Source organism: Suncus etruscus, chromosome 6 (genome assembly GCF_024139225.1).
Source record: "Suncus etruscus isolate mSunEtr1 chromosome 6, mSunEtr1.pri.cur, whole genome shotgun sequence".
Classification (NCBI taxonomy): Eukaryota; Metazoa; Chordata; class Mammalia; order Eulipotyphla; family Soricidae; genus Suncus; species Suncus etruscus.
The window spans coordinates 21,592,287-21,615,597 of record NC_064853.1 but is presented as its reverse complement, the minus strand read 5'-3'; the positions used below and the strand labels follow the sequence as shown (position 1 = coordinate 21,615,597).

The following is a 23,311-nucleotide window of genomic DNA, read 5'->3' as shown; positions in this document are numbered from 1 at the left end:
CATTTACATGCAAGTCCATAACTCACTGCATTTCATCTATTTACTTCCTTTTCTTTTGCAAAAGACTTTTATACTCAAAGCATTTGGAGTTTCACTTCCTTTTCCCTTGATCATAGAGACATCCATCAGGCACATTTTAGGTATCTTGGCATCTCATTGCAGAGATCAGTACAAAAAATAGCACCCATGTATTATTAAAGCCACGATTGTTGTTACTGAAGGAGAGAGACCAAACAGTTCTTTATTTTTCATGATGCTACTTTGACTTGAAAGCTGAGAAAGTCTGATAGGCATTTAATTTATTTAGCTATTTAACCAAATTCTTTTCTTTTTTTTCCTTTTCACTCCTCTCCTTAAAAGCTAATATTTTGCCTTTTAAATGGCTTCAGCACACATCAATGAACCATATACACCAGCCATAACTGTACTGTTTTCTTTCTTATTTTGCACTATTGAGTCAGTCTTCTGGTATTCCTGGATGAGAGAATGTGTTTGTGTGTGTGATATAATTAAAGTCTCCTTATAGCTAAACCAGCAATGCTGTTTGGAATTGGACCTGAAGCTTCCACAGTGAGGATTGAGTTTCCTCTTAAGATGGTCTGATAGGGCTTTAACTTATCAACAGATGTCAGTCCTACTTACTCAGGATTGTGGGAGGTTCTGTAATAGACAACAGCTGGAGGCAACGGTGGCCAGGGTGATAAGCAGGAATGGACTCCTGCTTTCCCACTGTAGGAAGGTATCCTGGAAAACTGAGCCCTATCTATAATGATCCCTGAATGTTCTTCCTTCTAAAGCTGAGAAATTGTATCGAACTGGTTTCCAGTTGGGTGGCTGGGTGAAAAGGATAGAGACAGAAAGATCAAACATGACTGTGCTGCTTTTGAGGAAGGGCACAGAAAGTCTCATTTGGGCTTCCCTCACAGGTGTCTTAGGGGAAAACTGTGTAAGATCAGCATCAGCCTTTTAGACTGCAATTTTTTATAGCAACTGTGAACTATTGGAGTGAACTTTTAAAGGGAGCAAACTGTTTCATGAAGATTACAGTCCAGTCTTCCTTGGGTATTTAGGATGATTAATGATTAATGATTAATGATTAATGATTCCTTGGGTATTTAGGTATTTAGGATGATTTACTTCCATAAAATTTCTCATGTATTTTTCTTCGAAGGGAGAGATGGCTTGCGGGGCCCAAACTGAGAGCATTCTGATTATGAGACAAGGCAAAACAGAGAATGAAGAAATATATCCTCCCTCCCACTGGGATATATGTTCTGAGACATAATGAAGACTAAGTCCCTAAAATAAAAAAATAAGTAAAAGGACAAAGTAAAACATCCATGCCAATGGCCTGAGTCTTTAGGATAGAAGTTTTTCAATAAAAAGGCTAAAGGCATACAGTCCAAGCTAAATGCAAGTCCATGTTTGTATTTATTGAGCAAACATGAAACTGATGCTGCATCTGATGATGGTGACAACTGATATTTTTGGCTCTCTTTGCATCACTATACTAAGAGCTTCACATAAATTATCCCAATTAGTTCAAACAGCAACTCTTTGCTCTTCTTCAAAATAATATAGTTAGTGTGAAGTCTCACCAGGGTCATCAAGCTAGTTAAGGAATGGAACTAGACTATACTTACTCAATTTTCTTTCAAATGTTCATTTTATGATGAGTTTTAATTTGAAAACTGAATTCCCATCACTGCTAAAGATTTGACATCTGCTCTCTATTTAATATTATTGGTAGCTGAAGCCCCTTCTAGAAGACAAAGGCACCATCACTTGAAAGAATTCATGGCTCTTGCTCTCAAGTTCTTGCAATCAAATAGCTAGAATTTGAACTCAAGTTCCAAATTTGCTGTTTGTTCTGCTTTACTATGTCTTATCCTCAAACAACTCAGCTATGGCTTTGAGTTCCGGGTGAAACATCCAAAAAGAAATTGGTTGAAGTATCAGGAAGCACTTCACCTTGTAAGGAAAGACTCTCAAGCTGAACAGGCTCATAAAGATGGGAGTTTGATACATTGATCTGCTAATGGTATAAGTCATCTTTGTTTTCTAAAAGAACTTCAATTTTAGGATGATGTTTGCTGTTATCCTGATGAATGGATCTTGTCACCTCTAGTTCATTCATCATATTTTTCAAGGCAAAGTTGACCATGTGAAATAAAATATACACCTGGGGTAGAAAACCACTTGGGGAGCTTCCTGTAATTTCTCATAATTCCCAAGTTTGCTCAGTTGTGTATCATCAACTATGCCTTTAATTCACTGTTTCCCAAATAGTCTTACAACACTGAATTTTTATATAGGTATTCCATGTTTTTGCATGGGCTGATGTGTTTATTATGTGCTACTGCACTGATATAAAATGTGGCAAAATATGCAGTATGTTGCCTCCTTCCATCATAAAATCTATTAATAAAATGTGCTTCCCTAACACCATATTAGCTTTCAATAACTGTCAAAATAACTTACAAGTGAATTGAGAATGATTCCAAGGTAGCTTCAGAATCCATTTACAAACAGTGAAATCTAGTTACCATTTTAATGGTTCTGACCATGCAGTTCAAGACTAAATAGAAACCCGGTGGATATGGCCTTAAGGTCTTACACATTTATGAAAAATATAGGAAAGTTTCTGAAAATTGAACACATTTGCCAGGGAGTGACCTGAGAAATCATGTATAGATAACAAGATGTACTTTTGTCTCCTGAGAAGGTTCGCTTCATCAGCTCCTCTTTCTTTCGATCAAATCAGATGTATTGAAATTCAAGTGCCAAAACACACTTGTGGTAAATGTCAGTGCACCTCTTACCAAGAAGCTGCTAATGCAATCTCAAATATCTGGTTGGCAGGCCACACACTCGAGCACAGGTGCAGGAAGCTGTGTCTCAGAGGCCATTGTTACATGCCTAGTGGCCATGAACTTTACTCTCATCTCAGAGAAGGGATAGTGGAGGCTTCACCTGACTAGACAAACAGGCCACCATAACCTCTAACCTCTATAGATCTTGTTCTTAGCCTTTGTCTGTGTTGACATTTTATTGTAGCTTATTCAGTGTATTTTTTGGGTGACCCTTTTTTAAGTTATGTGGTGTAGGCAAATGCACGATAGTGCCTAAAAAGTTGTCTAAAAATGATGGTACCCTAATAAGAGATCTTTGAGAAAGGACTAGGGCAGGAAGAATCTATCCATTTATTCTCAGAATGGAAAATGCTTTCCAAAATTAAATCCACTTGCAGGAATATTGGTCATACTTTCTTTGATATCACTCTCTGCTCCAAATGCACATTAATATTAGACTATAACCATTCCCCAGCACGCCCACTGTCTCCCAGGATATGCCAAAGGTCATGCACCCATGAAGAAAGACATGGTAGAAGGAACACAGATGCCAGATGAAGAGAAAAGATGCAAACACTGGACATGTGCTCAGGCAAGGGGAAATGATGAGAAAGTTGAAAACAGGGAAGAATGTATCAAAGGGAAGGTGAAGAGCATGGGGGCAGAGGAGACTTAAAAGGACAGATACCTACCCAGACCTGCGCTATCTAGCTACCGGCCTCTGGACTTAGTTTATCACCACTGGGCTCCCCACCAGGCTCACCAAATGGATCACTGTTGGATGAGGCCTGTGACCCATCAGGCTAGAACACAAGAACACAACACTTTTGTTTTTCTTTGCAACAACTGAAAACAGAAGACAGCCAGGCATATTTTCATCATGCACACATACAATACACTCTGCTCCTTTCAAAAAGGTGGAGGCTTCAGAGGAGGCCAGACCCATAGATGTGAGCAAGAGGTGAGTAGGAACAAGCCCACAAAAAGAAAAGGATTCTCCACTGTTCACATCAGCCTATGAGCAAGCTCCTTCTGAAGTCACCCCTGGAGAACATGAGCATCTAAGCCAAGCATTCATCTTTATTGCTCTCCTCATGCATGGCCCATTCCAGAGACAAAGCAATCTCACTCTTAGGAAAGACAAAGTCAGAAAAGCACACAATGGGCTCCTTACCGCTTCTTGCTCTTCACTTTTGCTGGGACTTTCAAAACCCTCTTCGAAGATATCATCCGTGGTGGGATCGCTGGCATGGGATGCAGATGATTTAGAGGGAGAGCTCTGTCTAGGGGCTGGGGTTGGAGCTACACAGAAGCCAGGTAAAAAGAGGAAAATATGGTTAGTGTCTACATGTAGTTATTCCTAGATCACAGAGTTTTGGGACAACTGGTTACATCTGGCAATAATTTTTCCATCAAAAATCAGATTGTTGCTTCATTTAGAGCCTGCTTGGATCATGTTTCCTCATGTTCTTGATGGGAAGTCAGGAGTTGGTTGTTACCAATGGGTCAGGAAGAGTCCTTCAGGAAAGGTCACATCTGGCAACTCACTAGACCTGTATCTTGGGTCCTACTCTAGAAACTCTGGGTGTCTGCACATTTGAGGTGAGAGTCACTGGACACTCTCTTCTCTCTTTCCTCATCACACCATCAAACAGAATAAACAGACCTGAGGCTGGGGCTCAGCATTTATTCAGCACCTTCTCTGTCAGATACAGCAGTTCTACATAGAATTCTCCACCCTTATCAAGGGAGCAATGTGATGATTTGACAGAAAAAAAGGGAAAAGTTGTCTATCTCAAGGTCACAGAGAAGTCTGAGTAGCTCCCAGTTCTATCTCCTGGCACATGAAGGGTACGTGGTAGGCACCAGTTGAAATCTTTCAGCCATCCTGGAAGATGGGTTGAGCTGAGGGCATATTCAGAGCTGATATTCGACCTCCATTCTCAGTCCCACGCAATAAAGAGTTGCGTGTTCTCACCTTCTCATATTCCTCATCTTGTTTTGTTTCTGAAGGTTGTATTGAAAGGTCACTTATTTGAAACACCTTCATTTCTGGTCATTTCTTATCTGTCACTGGAAACTAATCAATCACTGGCACAGTTGCAAATGGAGGAGCAGGGGGCCTGGCTTAATTTAGTAGATGAATTTCCAATGCGATCCATAAGGCTTTCCCTATCCAGAAATGACCAGACAGGGGATCATTGGGAAACTGGGGTATAGCTACATGTTCCTGCCTGTCCCTCTTTGGGTGGCTCCAGCCAATGAATCTGTACTTACTAAGGTCCCAATTATCAACACAGGTAGGTAGAGTTGTAAGTCTTGTTTTATTCTTATTTTGCTGATAGAAAGATGGTTCCCTTGGGGTTAAAGTAGCTAAGAAACAGGAAGGCTACGATTAAACACAGAGCAGTGGGACTAAAATCTGTGTTTCTCTCTTTCTAGTTGAGGTTTACTTCTGGCCCTTAGGTGCTCCATTTACATTTTATTCTATTATTTTTAATCTCCATAGTAGTGCTCAGTGGGACAGGGGACACTCCCACTGATTTTCTGCCAATTGGGATGGTAGTTAATGTGAGGACACAAAAATTGGTATTGTTTGAGCACTATGGTGTCAGCATTACTTAGGTCACCCTGGCAGGTATTTGAGGGGTCTCAACTCCCACACCCAAGATACATGGTGATCTCCAAGGCTGTACCCAGTGATGACTGGGGATCTGAATAGTTCTTAGGATCAGACCAAGTTATGAAGCATGTAAGACATACTTCCAAATCCATTATCTCCCCAGTCCTCCATCCACAACCTTTAAAAGGCGACACTGATGGATAAAGAATAACAAGGTTGTTCTTACTCACTTTCTTTAAAATAAACACTAAATTCTATTTTAATTTAAAATGAAGTCCACATTGTTTTGTAAGATGGTTCTAGAACAAAGCCGTGAGAGTGCATTTAAGAGCCATACGCTGTATGAAAACACCTCGCTATGTGGTGCATGTTTAATAAATATTTGCGTAATTGGATTCCGAATTGTGACTGAAGTGGTTTATTGCTTACTCAAGGCTGAGATCCCCGGCTGAGCTGCAGATTCTGAGAGGTAGAAGGCTCAATGGGAAGCATAAATAGAAAAATTTATTTACTCGGTGTCTTCACCTTATAAAAGGGTTACAGGAGATACCTTGACACGAAAGCAGTGGTTCTTACAGCCAGGGGGCAGCCTGTTTGAAGAGAGGATATGGCCAGTAGCCTAGAGTGAGGAGATGCCAAGGCAGAAGCCTGCCATTGTACAAGACATAGGCCAGTCCTTCCAGCAAAGAATTGCTGCTCCCAAACCTCAACAGTGCAAGAATGCTACACAGTGACAAGGCTCTCACACAGTGGGACTTGGTTTTATTTCTTTCACTTTCTGCCACCTTTTCCCACTCTCCCATCTGCTAGATGCCACATCTGCATTAGGAGTGATGTAAGAATGATAAAAGACATCTGCCCTGTCTTTAAATAACTTAAACTCCTTCCACACCTTTATTTGTAGTCACCATGTGAGACCACGGAGACAGCTCTCACTTCACAAAATGCTTACTTTCTTTTTTTTAAAGTACAGTGAGTCATTTCTTTAGCTTTCCATTATGCATTTAGTATTCACGATCAAAACCACAAGAGCTGGAGTCAGAGAGGCCTCTACACTGTAAATACAATGGCCTGAGTAGAAGCAGGTTGTCTCCACGCTGAGCAAGCATTAGTCTGTATGAGAGTGCTTGAACCACGCTGCAATGACATTATCTAATTGCGTTAACATTAGAGGTGCTTTTTTTTTTTTTTTTTGACAATTCATAGTATTGGCCAAGCAGTGATCCATATCTTTTGTGACAGGAATGTAAACTAAAACTTGTTGTTCCATAAGCCCCTTCTTTCCCTTTATTATCTGTCAAGGCACAGGGCTGAATCATAGATGACTTCCAGAAATGGTTGTGTAACAGAACATGAGCCTGCTCAAGTGTGTCTGGGTTCTTATTGGATGCTGGATTATGGTTTTGCACATGCTCATTTAAAAAACGTGAGCAGGGACTGGAGCATTGAATGCTGGGAGAGGAGAAGGCATCTGCTCACATAGGCCAATATATTTATTTTTTGCTGACACAGTAAAGGGTCAGAGAAGTTACATGCCAGTCCACCTGCAACTTGAACTGAGTGAGGAGATAAGCACATTGGCTCAAGGGCTCTGTACAACTCCAAGGTGTGCAATATTGATGGCAATACAAATATTCCACCATTAGGATGTACATTTTAGTACATATGACACTGAATTCTTTTAATGGCCATATCTGAAGAGAGGAAGAAATGGAGGCTTAAATATAAATTAAATTTGCTTGTAAAAGTAGCAAACAACAAACTAGCAACAATGCTGCTATAGGTTTTTGATTCTAGAATATTCTGCAAGGACACATTTTCACTTCCTCTTTGAACACAAGAAGCTTTGCATCACAATTTGTCTTCATCTATTCCCACTGTAGAAGTCTTTATGATCACTGTCTGCCCTGATGTTTCTTCTGAATTTAACTTTCTATTCTTATTTATTTATTTATTTATTTATTTTATTTATTTAGGTTTTAGGGTTACGCCCAGCAGCGCTCAGGGGTTACTCCTGACTCTATGCTCAGAAATCGCTCCTGACAGGCTCGAAGGACCATATGGGATGCTGGGATTTGAACTACCATCTTTCTGCATGCAAGGCAAATACCCTACCACCACGCTATCTCTCCAGCCCCTCTATTCTAATTTCTTATATTTTTAACTTTAAAAAAATTACATTTACTGTTCATTTTCATTTCATTCAAGCAAACCAAAACTGCTCATCATAAGTGGCGCAACAGATCCATGAGTGAATGAGGGATGAATAAATGCACACATAAGCAACACCTAAGATGTCAAATAACATGCGGAGAAAACAACAAGCTTGTACTGCCTTTTCCTCTTTACCTCTTCCTCTTTGTCTTGAATCTTGCCTTCAAGAGCTGTCAAACAGGTCTCACAAATGGGTCTCACACAACTTGTTATGAGCACCATCATGGGGGATAATGATAGTTAAGATAAAGCATCTAGGGAGAGGCTGTGCATTGTCATTGGGAGCTGATAATGGGTCACCATGTTAATAAGCTGAATTATTAACAGAAAAAGCAGTTAAATAGGGCTAAGCTGAGTTCTAAAACTTTTCAGGGCCAGCTCTTAGAGGTCTCCACAGGCAATGATGGGCACTCACGTGAGTTGGTTGATGGCGTGGTAGATGTCACAGGGGTCAAATTCAACTGGGAGATGTCGAAGTCATCACAGTCGTCTGTATCCTGTGCCACCCCGACTTTGTTGAAGTAACTGGAGAAGGCCTCTGAGGTACAGGTGAGGGAGGGCTGGTCAGGCTTGCGGGAGGGCACAGGGGGCGGTTGGGCCATCTGGAAATCCTTAAACATTTCTTTCCCCATCTTCTGCCTGGCCTTGTCGGCTTGTGGACTTGACCTGCTGGAGTCACCTGGGGCTGGGACAGTGGCCAGTGGTGTGATGGGACCTTGGAACATGGCGGCAGGCAAAGGCATAACAGTTTGTGTGGGCATGAAGGCGGCTGGCGGGAACTGCCCGGCCACGGCTGGCCAGGGCTGCTGCGTGGTAGGGTAGAGGCCCGGCTGGCCCCAGGCGAGGGGCTGTGCCCCTGGCATCACCTGAGCGACTGGCGGCTGAGCACCCATGGCGATCTGCTGTTGCACAAGGGGCTGCTGGCCCCAAAAGGATGGGAGAACGGCCCCCATTGCCACATAACCTGGAAGGATGGACAGAAAAACAGTGTGAGGCAAGCCTAAGGGTACCATGTATGGAGCCAAGAAGCTGTGAGTGACTGTATCAACCTGCATGGGTCAGTTTGGGTGTCAGTGGGGATGAATGGAATGGTCATTCTTATTTTGCAGAGGCAAAACTGATGAGAAATTCTGTCTAAGGAGATGCTTCTTGCCCAGAAACTAGACTGATATTGGGGAGAAAGACAAGCAGTTATATAGGACTTCACTGTGACACTTTTTTCTAATAGGCCCAGGTTTCAGACCATTCTTAAACTCTGAACCTCTGGGTGAGAGAGAGAGAGAGAGAGAGAGAGAGAGAGAGAGAGAGAGAGAGAGAGAGAGAGAGAGGAGAGAGACAGAACAACAGATACAGCTTTTATTGCAGAATAGAGATGTTTTTCTGAGCTATCTGTCCTTACTCTGTCCTTATACCTCCACCTGGGGGGGAGGGAGGTGGTCTCTGTACTCAATAAAAATGATCATTCTGGCAGGCAAATCGCTCTTGATATGTGGTAGAAGATTGCCAGAATAACTGTGTTTCACCCTCAGCCTGTTCTGGATTATTTTGTACAGCCACTCTGCTTTAGAGTCGTTCAACCTGGGGTTGGAGATATATTGCGTGGGATGATTTTACAGGGAATCATTAAAAAAAATTTTTTTGTCATTACTTATAAATGGGATCTGGTGGCAGTACCTTATGTGTTCTCAGCACATTATAGTAGGTCTTAGCAAGTAGAAACTATTGTTCTTAGTATATTTAGCATGACATAAATATTTCATGAGCAAAAATAATTGTTCCTATTAATGCAACAAGTGCTGTGTATATATGGGGAAATGCGGTAGGTCACAGCCCCATGTGGGCTAAAAACTATCACCTGTTCAATACAGAAGCCAGCCCTGAAGAATCTCTTCAGTATAAAACCCTCTTTCCCAGCATCTGGACAGGGTGTGGGATGGTCAGTGGGAATCTGAATACTAGCTTAGTCTGAAAGCCACAGGCTGTTACTACTGATTTGTGGGATTTCTGGGAGCACACATACTCTGAGTCTCTCTTAACTCCTATAAAATCACAGAAAATTTTTTCACTTTATTGGTTTAAAAACAACCAAGATATTGTGTTAGATATTACATGTTAGTCATGTAAGTATAGTATACTAATCTTGATAGAGGGAATATTTGGTAAAAATTAGTAATTTTTCTAATATCAAAAAGAGCCTATATGGAGCCAGAGACCTAGTATAGTGGGTAAGGCACTTACCTAGTTTATGCCTAATCCAGGTTTGACCCTCAGCACCTCATATGGTTCCCTAAGACAGATCAGGAGTGATTCCTGATCACTTAGCCAGAATACCTGAGCGCTGTCTGTCATGCCCCAAAACAAAAGCCGCCCCCAAAATGAAAGCCTATAATATATACTTTATATATATACATATATATATTGCACCATTCAGTAAATGGTAACTCTAATGAGTATTATAGTCTTCCTCTGCTAGAATTAATCTCTTTATTTCACAGGTTTCAAAATGTCAGACACTACTCTAGAGTAATTTGTCAAGTGGTACAAGATTGGGCACTGAAAACAGGTTTACGAGTTACTCCTTTCAAGGGAGATTTAGCCATTTTCAAAGGAGCATACACACAGCACTTGTTGCAATAATAGGAACAAGAATTTCTGCTCATGAAATATTTATATCATGTTAAATATACTAAGTACAATAATAGTTTCCACTTGCTAAATACCTATAATTTGCTGAGTACACATAGGTACAATAATTTCAACTTAATAAATAGCTCTAATGTATTGAATACCATAATAAGTGCAATGATTTTCATTTATTAAATACTCATAATGTGCTGACTACAAGGTGAATCAATCCACTGTGCTATCTTTCTGGATCTTGTTGTATGGTTTTAAGGTATTTTGCTTTCCCAAAATGTTGCAACCATGAACCAGGGAAGACTGCTTTGTTTCATTTCTGTCTTTGTTGCTTTGGTGCAAAGTTCAGTGACTTTGCCCAAAAAAAAAAGCATAAATATTAACACAATTATAACCATGTTAGCTCAACTATAATTCAAAAAAGCAGAATTCTTCATGGTATTGTACTGTTTGTCACCATTGTTACTGATGACATATGCTACTCATGGTATTTAAATCAACATTGCACCCCTGTAAAAAGACACCCTGAACCTGTGATGATTTTCTTTATCACTCTACATATTCATCTACCTGGTATGTCATTTATTGTGTTAGTATCTGTATATTTCCTTAACATAATACAGTAAATCTTTATATTGTAGATTAGCATTCTTGTATTGCTGCCTTATATTACAGTTAGGGGATTGCATTGATTTTGGAAAACTGTGTTGGAGGGTTGCATTTTCTATGAATTCCATTTAAAGTATTAAAGGAGACATTACAAAGACTTGCTTAAAAAGGAGGCACTGGGTTAGAAAGGGTGGAGGCCTGTCTATAAATCACTCATCTGCCCCAACTCTGATGCATGTTCCAGTGACAGGACAGAAGGCTTTGGCTTCCAGCCAGACTGTTTTTCACTTAACTCCATGCCACCCTCTTCCTGTCTTCTACAAGACTGTTCTAAAAAGCAAAGACCATGTTTCACTATTTTTGAGAACCAAGCCCTGGATACCCTAGTTCGGTTTAGGAGTCTTTGGAGTCAGCCCCTTCCAATACCTCATCCCCTTTTCAGTTCCATTTCACCAGCATCATTCTTGGCAAGGGCAAGACCCAGAATCTCTTTTGTCTCTGCAGATCACAACCTGGAAAGCTCATCTCTATGCCTTCATAAAATTACATATTGCTTCACTCTGAAATATAGCTCAGAATCAGCTCTGGGGACACCTCTGTCCTATAGTCTCAGTTCTTCTCCAGGTTGGCACAACCCCCAGGGTCAACTCCATCTTGGGACTCACTATATAGTTAGAATATGGTTATTATGTCTTTTATTATTAGACTAGAAACCACCTGCTACTAAGACCTTTCTGTCCATTTCCCTCTCTCCTTCCCCCCTATTGCTTCCCCTATACCCAGGATATATATATACATATATATATATGAAAGTATATACAGTTTTATGTATATACTGTCAGCTCCCTAAATGCTTGAGATGGAGAAAGATTTTATCTGAAAGCAAATGAGCAACATACACCTTCACTGCATTTTTCCAAGAGTATAATTAAGCTCGGTGATCTGCAAATACTGTGATTGCTGATGGCTCTACTTTCAGGGGAAGGTCCCAACCCCCCTTTCGTTTTCTTTTTCTTTTTCCTAAAAGCAACCAACAGATGGCTGTACACACTCTTCTGGAGAGAGCTATTAGCACATCTCTCTGGCTTCATGCCACCTGCTTCAGACCAGAGTACCAGATACAGAAGGAAAAAGGCAGGCTGGGTAAGTGGGGATCATGTTGGGGGACCTGAAGGTCTCAGTCAATCTTGAATTGGGACTTTCCTTAAATATGTAGGCTTAAGTGTCAAGTCTCATGTCACTGTGCAGGCCTGAAGGTACCCTCAAGGGCAGAGAGGCAGTAACTCCAGACACAGGATGTCACCTGGCAGCTGCTATTGTAGCCACTGAACTGTTGACTCACTCTGCAGGGCTGAGGGGCCAAGGAACATCTGCTTCTGTCACTGATTCAGATCAATCTGCATGCTGGTAAGGGAAATTAAGGCCTGCAGGGCTAAGGCAGTGAGATCATTGTAAGTGCTGAAAGCTGGCACTGATAACCAGATGTTGGCATCAGAGATACCCTCCTCAGTCAACAAAGAGGGGCTCAAACACAGAACATTTATAATCTGCAAAGTAGTTTTCATCTTTTTCATTTCTTCTGATAGATGCAACAGACCCTGCCAAGCACTGCCCTAGTCTTGAAATGTAGAAAGAAAAAACCCACAAAATAATTTTTAAAAATTCAAATCCTTATCCTAGTGAAGATGACTATTTTTGGTTTATTTTTGGTTTGGGACCATACTCAGCAGTGCTTATGGGCTATTCCTGGCTCAGTGTTTAGGACTAACCTCTGGTGGTACTCAGGGGACATATGTGTTGCTAAGGATTCTACAACTAGTCGTGGCTCCACAGCTACAAAAACGGCAAGTGTCTCACTACCCTTATTGCCTTAATAGCACTTCAGCCCCAAGCTGGAAATTTTGTGTGTGTGTATTTTGTAATTACAGCCAGTGGTGCTCAGGGCTTAGTCCTGGATCTGGGCTAAGGGATCACTCCTGGCCAGGCTCAGGGGACCATATGAAGTGCCAGGGATCAAACTCAAGTTGACCATGTACAAGGCAAGTACTCTCTGTACTATCACTCTGGCCCCAAAGATGGTTGTTTCAAAGCTGAACCTTATGAAAGATCTCTAATGTAGCTGCTTATGAGTTCCTTTTAAGCTGTAGACAAAGTTCACAGCCTCCTGGTTGGAAGGGAGGCAGCTGAGACTATGCTGACCCAGAAGTGTAGCCAGGGCTCATACGCACAACCTGTAGACAGGGCTTCCTCCTGGAAAAGGCATTGTACTCCATATGGTTCCATATGTCTGAATTCAGGTAATCTGCAGAATATTTCTAGAAGCTGGGAGAACCACTACTCATATTTTGGTTAAGCTCCCCAGGCTGTCTCTGATTTCATAGCCAGTCATCATGACCCTCCCCACCTCCAGGACATCTCTGTACTATCTAAAGGTCAAGGATATAAACTCAATTACATCCATTTCTTTAAAAAAGAAAAATATAAAAAATATATTTTAGATATATACTTTAGATAATCATGATAATACTAATAACAGTAACAATAGTTCTAATTCCAGGTGTCTACAATGTGCCAGCAATTTTCCTGGTTCTTTGTTTTCTTGTTTAATTCTCTTTATATTGTGGCAAGATAAATATCATACTCAATACAAGAATAAAGAAAATTCAGCTCCAATAATTTCCCTGAGGAGTTTTAAGCTTATCAATCAAAGACTGAGCCAGGATTAAAACCTAGAACACCTGATGCCCAGTGCCCAAGACTCCAGCAATTGGTTCACTGTCCTGCATAGCCCAGTTGCTATCCTGTCCCCCTATCACTGGCTGGACAATGAGGGTGGCAGACATGATCTTTCAGAAGCTGCTGTGGAGTTGAGGCCAATCAAGGGAGAAAAAGGACTAAGAGTTTAATATCAATTAAAACCAAATTTTGGTCCTCAATAAATCTGAATTAAAGTAAAAAAGCAAGAATCTAAGAGTAAGGAGTTGACATTTATGCTCTCAGTGTTGAAATCTTGGAGCTAATCTCAGAATTTGCTCCCAGAAACTGTAGAAAAACAGTCTAGGGATGACCATCATTTGCAGTATGGTGGGCCAAGCAATACGATGCCAACACAAGTCTGCAAAGCTCTTGTTTGGATGGGCTGGAAGAGGCTTGGAGTGTAGTTGTACCTGGCACAGGCTAATTCTCAGGTGCTTTTGGTCACTGCTTATGGCTGGTAAACATGAATGCTTATGTTCAGCCCCCCCTTCTCAATTAAAGAGGCACAAATTGAGTCTTGGAGAAGGAGGCTATTGCTTGGCCTGGAACACTCTTTTAAAAAAATTATTTTTCTTTTTAATCCCAGTAAATTACAGTTACAAAATTACTCTTTAGTAAGTTTTAGACATACAGTGTTCCAACAACATTCTCTTTAATAGTGTCCATTTCCCTTGCCCTTGTTCCCAATTTCCTTTCCAGCTTTAAAGAAGGCATTTTTCCTCTCTATCATTGCCCTAGTGTTCCCTTCCCTAATTCATCCCCCAACTCCTGTCCCTAGAAGCAGGCTTCCTAGTGAAGATCAGTTCTCCTGCTTCTTGTTACTATTGCTGACCTGGTATACTTTCTACCCTACTGCCTTTCTACTCTCACTCATCTCTCTCAGTCTGCTTCTATGTAAGCTTTGCACTTCTCGCCTCACTATTTACAACTCCATTTACATCTACCCTAACCTATCCAAAGCCTCCAGACATTGCTCCTAAATTCTTCTCATCATGCAATTATCTACAGTTTTATAACATACGATATTATTATTTTCGGGGTGGTTTTCCAAGAAACACTTAAGGATATCAGTGGCCAGTCCCTGGCTCAGTGTTCAGGACTAACCCCTTGTGGTACTCAGGGGACAATACATGTTGCTGAGGATTCAGCAACTAGTCGTGCCTTCAACAGCTACATGAAAGACAAGTGCCTCACTACCCTTACTGCCTAAATAGCACTTCAGCCCCAAGCTCACAATTCTGAGTGTGTATATTTTGGAACTACAACTTGACCGATTGAGTCATATATTCAATACTTGGATTTGATGCTATGATATTGTTCAGGCCTTGAGATTCTGGGAACAATAAGGATCACCTCTGGGCTATACCCAGCAGCACTTGGGGGCCATAGAGTTTTGCCATATAATTTAATCTTTTAAGTGCTCCTGGCCTCGGACCTATTCTCCTCACCTAAACTTATTTATTGTTGCCTGACTTCCCTGTGAAACATCTTCAAAGTGCTGAAAGTGAATTTTAGTGTATTAGTAGATGACTTTGTTTTCAGCACCATGGACAGTACCAAGGACTGTGCCTGATGCAAATTTAGTTCTCCCTGACCTAATCTGTAGGAAAGTTTTATTTACCTAAACATTAGGAAACTTAGTGCTTTGAGTCCCATCATCTGCTCCGAGTGACTTCACATGTACAAAAACAAAGTGGGGTAAGCAGGGAGGCAAAGCATAGGCATTGTGAGCACATCACAGAACAGAAAGATAGTATATTTCGAGTGAAAAACAACTGTTAGTCTTATTTATGATGACATGATAGGATGGGTCCTTAAAGTATTAGACTTAGTCTTGCATGGTGATTACTCAGACTCAATTCCTGACCATCATAAAGTCTCTAAAGTTTCAGTAGAAATTATTCACTGAGTGTGGTCCCAGAATCCAAATACAAAATGAAACACATCTAAGATATATAATATACTCATCCAGGAAAATTTGCATTCTTATTTTAGATAAGGAAACCAACCTTGACCACAGTCCCATTTGAGAGATGGGTAAACTAGTTTTGGTTGAGAAGCTTAGAACACATTTCTACCTGTAGATGCTACATTGCGATTTACATCCAGAGGCTGCCAACCTTTGTTGTTTCTAAATTTCATAATGCTCCTCAGGCTTATGAGGAATAGCTGTAACTATTTCAGAACAAGCTATGAATTTTTAATTCATTTTGAATAACAGCAAGGTTTATATTTGGTGGCAAGAATTTGTTTCTAACACTCTGTAATTAAAGGTAATTATTTATAGAAAAATGCAAGAAGATTTGTATTCTAAAATATTCAAACTCTGTTTGCTATTTATACAGAGAAAGTAGAAAATGAAAAATGAAGACACAGATCTCAAATATGTAGTTAAAAAAGAGAAAGAAATAAGAATTCCTTATGGTTCCTGGAGATGTGAAGTCAGACCAGACAACACTCACAGCCAGGTCCACTGGAGGCCCAGTATCCCCAGATTGCTTCTCAGTGCTGCAGAAACAAAATCCATAGCACCCAAATTGTGACTCATCTATAATGCCACTCATATTTGTGTCTCCACTTCATCTATGCTTTTTATAGAATACTTGGGAGAAGAGAATATGTGTTTTCTACAACAGTAATATCTTATCTCCTCCTCCAATTCACTGTTAACAGTTTACTTTGTTCCTTATTGCACTCCTTTCCAAAGTTTCTGCCAATGGGCTCTTCCAACCAGACCTCAAGATATGGGTCCCCTCTCCATATGCCACAGACAGACACACTGACCACTTCTCTGTGAGGCTGAGGGTCAGAGAGTAAGAGAACTTCTCGAGATAGGGCTGTGTGAGTGACAAGCTTCAAAGTAACATTTGTGTCCCAATGCCTCCTCAACTTTCCAGGAGGAATGGCACCCCTGACTTCTAGCCAGGGGTTCTCCAGGGCTTTGTCACTCACTGTCTTGTTCCTACGCCACCCTCACTATGGAGGTTTCCCCTGAGCACTGCCGGGTGTGACCCAAAAACCACAACAAAAGGGGGGTGGCTGTTTCCATATCCACCCTACACCTTCTCCCAGCTTTGGTCTGGAGGCCAATGGAAGGGAAGAGCTGGCAGCAGAGGCCTTACCTGAGGGTACAGCAGCAGTGCCGAAAGATACAGAACCGAACATGTCTGCACTCGCCGGAAGTGTCTGGGACGAAGATGGGATAAAGGCCTCACCTGGAGTAGCAGGAGTCTGTGGAGCAGCGAGACAGAGACCAGGTGAGCCCTGATGAAGAAAGGCAGTAGGAATGGGAATTTGGGGTAGGGTGGGATAATGTTGAAGTAGGCTCCATTTGGGACTACCAAGCTGGGGCAGAACCATGAGTCTTTAGCTGTTACATGGGGAAATGGTTCCTTCCTGAAAGGTTTTGGGAGAAAACACATAAAGTTGACCCTGCTGAAGCAGAGTGGGTGCTCAGCACACAATGCCAGTCTTCTCATTTGAACTTCTCCCACTGGAGAATGTTTGCAGACCCTCATGTTATTCCACCATGCCTGGCTCTTACCCAGTGCCCTGAAAAAAGTTCTAGCTAGAACATCTGATATGCCCAGCTCTGGGCTTGCCACTGAGTTATGGCCAAGGAGCACTTGTTCATGAACAGTGATAGCTTAGTGACTGGAGCAGAGGTCCTGTAGCATTAGTATCTCCCAGAATTCTGCCTGAGTCCTCAGCAGCAAAAACCAAGTTAGTCGATTCAAAAAGATGATAAACAAATCAAAAAATGCCCAAGCAGTTTTGAGCCTGCCTAACCCACCAGGCTCATGTTCCAGAAAGCTCTGCTACATGAATTGGTGCAGAGGGAAAAGAGTGAAGAAAAAAACATTGGCGCTTATTTTCCCTGGAAAGGTCTGTACCCACCATTCTTGGCATCCTTTGTTTATAGTCTGTCTATTAGATACCATAATAATCTTATTTCTTCACTCCCATCCCACCCCGGAATAGGCTGAAGCAAGCAAGTAATCCTGAAACTATGGCAATTAGACAAGGACATTTTTGGACCAGCAGTTTGCAGGACGAATGACATTGTTCTGAGAATTATTAAAATCCCAGTTGGACAGCACTTGGGTTCAGGGCCAGAAACAGTATGAACCACTGAGTTAAGTCCTTCCAAAGGCCATCAATACTGTTCTTTTTCCCTCAGTGTGACCCTGGCAGTGTCACATGCCCACAGTGGGACTCAGGTTTGCTCATTTATAAAACAAAGGGAATAAGCTGAGCAGAAAAAGTCTTCAAACTTGTTTATTCCTCATTGGATCGAGGCTCTGAGGTGCCAGGATTGTGCAGGACTTCTCAGAAACAGCCTGGGCCAGTGCTCCAAGAATCAGGAGCTGTTATGCTCTCTGCCATGGCTGCTGTGGAAATCGAGTTCTGGGAGCAGGACAGCTGTGCCCAGATTCCCTGGTGGCAGCTGTGGGCAGCAAGGGCTCAGGCCATCTGTCCTCATCGCTGAGGTAACAGCCTTTGCTCTGCAAGGCGCAGCTCACCAACAGACCATGGCAGCAGCCCTTGCTGGGCACACACGTGGCACAAGAGGTGCCCCGCCTGCAGTATTAGCTGGTGCAGCTGTGGCTGGCTGCTCCCCTCCCACCTCCTGGGAGGTCTTGAGAGCAGCGGGGGCTGCAGCTTTGCCTTTGAATGCAGCCCATTCGCAACCCCCCCTGGGTTCCTCTTTTGCTCCAGTTCTTAGTGGATGGTTGCCTTTTTTGTTTTTTCTTTCCCTCTTCTTTGAAACTTCAAATCAAGGCTCTCTGCCATTGCAAGCAGTGACTGACTGAGAGTCCCTGGCTAAAACCTAAGCTGGGATCCACAGGCTTCAGAAGGAACTCAGCAAAACCCCTACATGCAGGCTGGTAAAGCAGGAGAAACAAAAAGAAGAGATACAGGAAAGAGAGGACAGGGCAGAGAGGGGGCAGGAGGAAGCTGTGTTTTTTGTCCTCATGCCCAAGGAGAACAGTCCCTTCTGGCAGACAGGGAGGGAGGCATCACATTTTATCTCTCTCCACTTCCTAGTACTAGGGCAAGTATGCAAACAGTGCATGCGGTTTTGTATAACCTCACTGGCTTCTCAAATCAGTCATGGGTTATTATAATTTCATTTGTGTGCCGACAGATGATACTTGGGGACCACATCTGGAAGTGCTCGGGTTAACCTGCATTGCCAGGGATCAAATGTGGGGCTCCCCTGATGGGAAAAGACACATAGATTCTCTAAACTATCCCTTTGCACCAAGTTCTCCTTATCATCCCCACAGATAGTATTTTTTGTTTGTTTGTTTGTTTGTTTTGGAACAACACCTAGCAGTGCGTAGTAGGGATTACTCCTAGCACTGCGCTCAAGAAACACTTCCAGCAGGCTCAGGGGACCATATGAAATGATGGGGATTGAACCTGGGTCAGTTGTGTGCAAGCCAAATGCCCTACCCACTGTACTATCATTCTGGCCCAGACACTTCTTTGTTCATCAGAAAGGAAACTGAGAGTTGGCACAACTAATTAAATTGCAGATTCCACATCTAAACATCAGACTAACATTCTTGACACACACACCCCCAAAGCCTATCTTAGTGCCTCTGCACTAGGGAAGAAGAGGAGAGCAGAGATGTAGGATTTAGAGGAAGCTCATACTTACAGGGGGAGAGGTTATATCAGGAGGGGTGGACATGTCCCCAAAAAGTTCTAATTGGGTCACAGCCTGAAAAGACAAAAAGATCATACTGTCATCACATAGAAATTAGACATTGCCAAGCCCTGCAGTAGGATGAATGTGGCCTTAGAACGCCAGTTTCTCTTTTCCATCCTGCTGATACACAGTAAGGTGGTTAGTCATTGTTGATCCCAAAGACCAATGTACCTGAATATGGCCCAATTAACTCCTGCTTCAGCAGGCTGCTAGATTCCCTCAAAATGAATCCAGATCAAGTCCATAAGCCCCTTTCTGGGAGCAAAAACACACCCTGTTTCACTCGGATCTCCCAGAAAATGTGCAGGCTGTCTCTTTTTTGCAGGCCAGAAAACAACCCCCTAATTAATTTCAGAGTAGCTCCACCCCTTTGCCAAGTACCATTCAGGGGTTACAAGAACAAGGCCTGGCTCTCTGCTCAGTAATCATCCCATATTTGCCAACACTCAGGGGTGGAAAGCATCACTCCCATGTTCATAGGTGCATAAACTAAGTCCCTTGGGTGCATTTCAAGGTCACTCAGCCCAGGACTAGAATGTTCTGCATTGAGAGCAGGCAGTCCAAGAAAAGGTACTAAAAGTTTGTCGTTAGGATTAAAAAAAAAAATGTCATTGGAGCAAAAGAAAACATATCATTTAATGCGAGGAAGGGCATTAAAAACAGCCCAGTGTATACATCATTAATCATTCCTAGGGACTCCATCACTGCAGACACCACTTCATCTGCATCCCCATCCATCATAACATATTTGAGCAAGGCCAGTCCCAGCCGCACAAGAAACCCTGGAAGACAGACTTAGAAATGCATATGCATATGCTCCCAACTTCGCGACTGCAGGGAGTCTATGGCCAGGAACCAAACGGCTTGGCTTAATTATGAAAAGCATATAATTATATGCTCTTTGCAAACCTGCCCGGTGAGGGGAAAAAAATAACACTTTCGACTCATCTTCAGATTTTATATGAGCTTATAATTGGGGGAATTTAAACCCCTCACAAAGTAGCAAGTCTAGGAAGAATGTGCCTGTCTAGGAAGCAGGGGCCCTCCCTGCAATTCTGCCCTGAGGATGCATGATTGAAAGATGATGGCTACTAAGAAGGACACTTTTTTTATTTTTTTTTGGTGCTTGGGGGTTACTCCTGGCTATGCACTCAGAAATTGTTTCTGGGTTGGGAGACCATAGGGACACCTGGGATAGAACTGAGGTCGGTCCTGGGTCAGCCATGTGCAAGGCAAATGCCCTACTGCAGGGCTACTGCTCTGGGCCCCATACAGGTGAGAAGTCCCTGGATGCTGAGTGGGAGAGGGTCCTGAATTGAGGACAGATTTGGTTTCTACCACTTTTGGGGTGGGGGGAAGGAGATGAGGTTGGGCCAAACCTAGCTGTGCTCAGGGCTTATTCCTGGCTCTGTATTCAGAGATCACTCCTGGCAGTCCTCAAGCAACCATATATGGTTTTGGAAATCATTGTGTGCAAGGCCTGAACTATCATAAGCCTGAACTATCTCTCTTGCTGATCTGCCACTTTTAACCTCTGCAACTCCTCCCCAAAACAAACAAACAAACAAAAAAGGAGGTAGAGTGATATAGTACAGGGGTAGGGAATTTGCCTTGCACATGACCAACCCAGAATAGACCCAGGTTCAATCTCTGGCAGGAGCTATTTCTGAGTGCTGAGCCAGAGTAACTCCTGAATGCTGCCGGGGTGTGGCCCCAAAACAAACAAACAAAAAAAAAAACCCCCCCAAAAAAACCCAAAGCAAACAAATCTTTGCAACTCCTCAGAGCTAAGTCCCTTCTGCTAAAACTGGATGTGACATCTCTCCTTTGCAAATATTAACTGCAGGACTTGTGAAGTTTGCCTCAAGCTAAGTTTAAAAGGTTTGCTGAAAGGACAAACGCTTAGCCTGGGAAACTCCCTTTCAAGTCTTCCCCTTTGACTTTCAGATGGAATAACCATGCAGCATGTGGTAAGACCCAGGCAAGCTCTCCTCTTTCCCATTTCACTCCAATTTTCCTGTACACATTCAGCAACTGCTAACAGGGGAACTCCTGCTTAGGCACAGAAATATTGTGTCCCTAGCCTGCAAGAAGCTTGTGACCTGGTGAAGATGCCCAGACATAGGTCATTTGGAGAAAACAGAACAAGAGAATTCGATGGGGTGGGAGAACCCAGGATGGGATCTTGGCAGTGCTCGAGAAATATCATAAGGAGAAGAGAGGTAAGGGGGACCTAGATAGAGGGAAGTATCTATGTAGAAAAGGACAAAAGGACAGGATCAGAAGCTCCAGAGCAGGTAAGAGTAATAGATCAGTAGGTAGCAGGTAATAGATCAGTGTGAAGGAGGAAAAGAGAAAAGCATGCCACCAGCTCCTGGCTCCTTGACTGCTGGAGAAAGATCAGTGTCAGAAAGCAAGGCAGGATGTTCCCCAAATCTGACCAGGCTATCAGAGCACATCTGTCTTGGGAGAGGTTTTGTCAATGTGTGAACCCTTTTTCATATGGTTGGATGCAAATTTACCCAACCAGTAGGCAACTCCCACAACTGATTCAAAGAATAATTCTATTTAATCCCTTCATACGGCATTTCTGGGCTTCACCACCATTGTAACATGATGTTTTTCAAATGGCCCACTGCTATTTTCAGTAGTAGGAAAATATTAAAACCAAGTTAATAATTAAATCACACAATTTACATTTCAAATGTGCTGAACTAGTGGCACACTTTTACTAACATCATAAATAGAATTTATTGGCTAATTTTCTCCTTAAGCACAATTTTAAAAATAACCTTCGTTCCTGAGATATAGACTTTGCTCTTGCCAGATGATTTTCACTCAAGGATTAAACTAGAAAACCATGCAGAGGCATAAAACATAGATTGTTATTTCATTCCATTGGCTATGCTGCTTAAAAAAACCTTGAGTTAATTAAATTTTATAGAAAGAGGGGATTCGTAGGCCATAAAATTAAAAATAATTCTAATAACCACATGTGATAGAGATTCTGCAATAATCTCTATTTTCACAGCCTCGTTCCCATGTTAACCTTAGTCCTTTTATTTGTAACCTAATAAGCCATGTTCTGTCTGATAATATTGTCATAATGAATCATTTGAAAGGCCCCAAGAGAGTAATACTAACCAGTCACATTTGTAAAACACTTTCAAGTTTACAATACATTTTCTAATACATCATTCTCATCTTTGAGGCTTATTGAGCCTGCCTGGGAAGTCAGCCACCAGGTAATCGCACTCATCTGCATTTGCAGATGAGCTAACAGAGATACAAGGTTGAGTCTTGTTTCTGATCAGCCAGCAAAAAGGAACTGGACTGAACCCAAGGGCTCAAGGGCACTTGGCTAGTTACCCTGGTTTGCCTTCCTAAACAGAAAAAGGCCAGTCCTATCTCCAGCTTGAACTGGAAGCCAGAACTCAAGTAAGGCCTACAAGATCATCCATCCATAAGAGTTTTTATTGGGGGTGTTTCTCATGCTATCAGAAAGAGGTGGCACCTCTGGCTTATTTGGAGACAGTTTCCAGAGTAAATAGTTACCCTGAGAGCTGCCCAGTCAGTTCTTGGCTTCTAAAGAGATGTCCTATAAAGTCTCTATTGGGCCTGTCCCCTCCCCAGCCATTCCTTGACATGGATGAGAGGTTTCCCCAAATGGATCAGGGTGCTGTACCAGCATCACTCACTGTCAGTCCCTGTCCCCCTTTCCACTAGACTGCTGGAATTAGATGCCAAAGTCCCTCTGAGAGCCCAGCTCCAATGTTGCTGCTGGGCTGACCAGCAAATACATGCTTCCCTTGGTTCTGGCATCAGGATCCTTTCTCCTGGACGCATTGGTCGGCAACCTTTTTTTTTTTTTTTCCCAACTGAGCCAAATTTTAAAATCAC

The 23,311-nt window shown here is 42.3% G+C and overlaps 1 protein-coding gene across 1 annotated transcript in view; it reads right to left on the bottom strand.

Moving 5' to 3' along the window:
* DAB1 (DAB adaptor protein 1) overlaps positions 1-23,311 on the bottom strand; it is a 406,846-nt gene that overhangs the window by 9,842 nt on the left and 373,693 nt on the right. Inside the window, exons 10-14 of the mRNA XM_049774584.1 lie at positions 19,361-19,423; positions 16,815-16,923; positions 8,105-8,653; positions 4,027-4,154; positions 3,545-3,655 (exon numbers count right to left, since the gene is read on the bottom strand). Of these exons, the coding sequence (XP_049630541.1) occupies positions 3,560-3,655; positions 4,027-4,154; positions 8,105-8,653; positions 16,815-16,923; positions 19,361-19,423 (945 nt within the window). The 3' untranslated portion in view covers positions 3,545-3,559. The remainder of the gene's footprint in view (positions 1-3,544; positions 3,656-4,026; positions 4,155-8,104; positions 8,654-16,814; positions 16,924-19,360; positions 19,424-23,311) is intronic.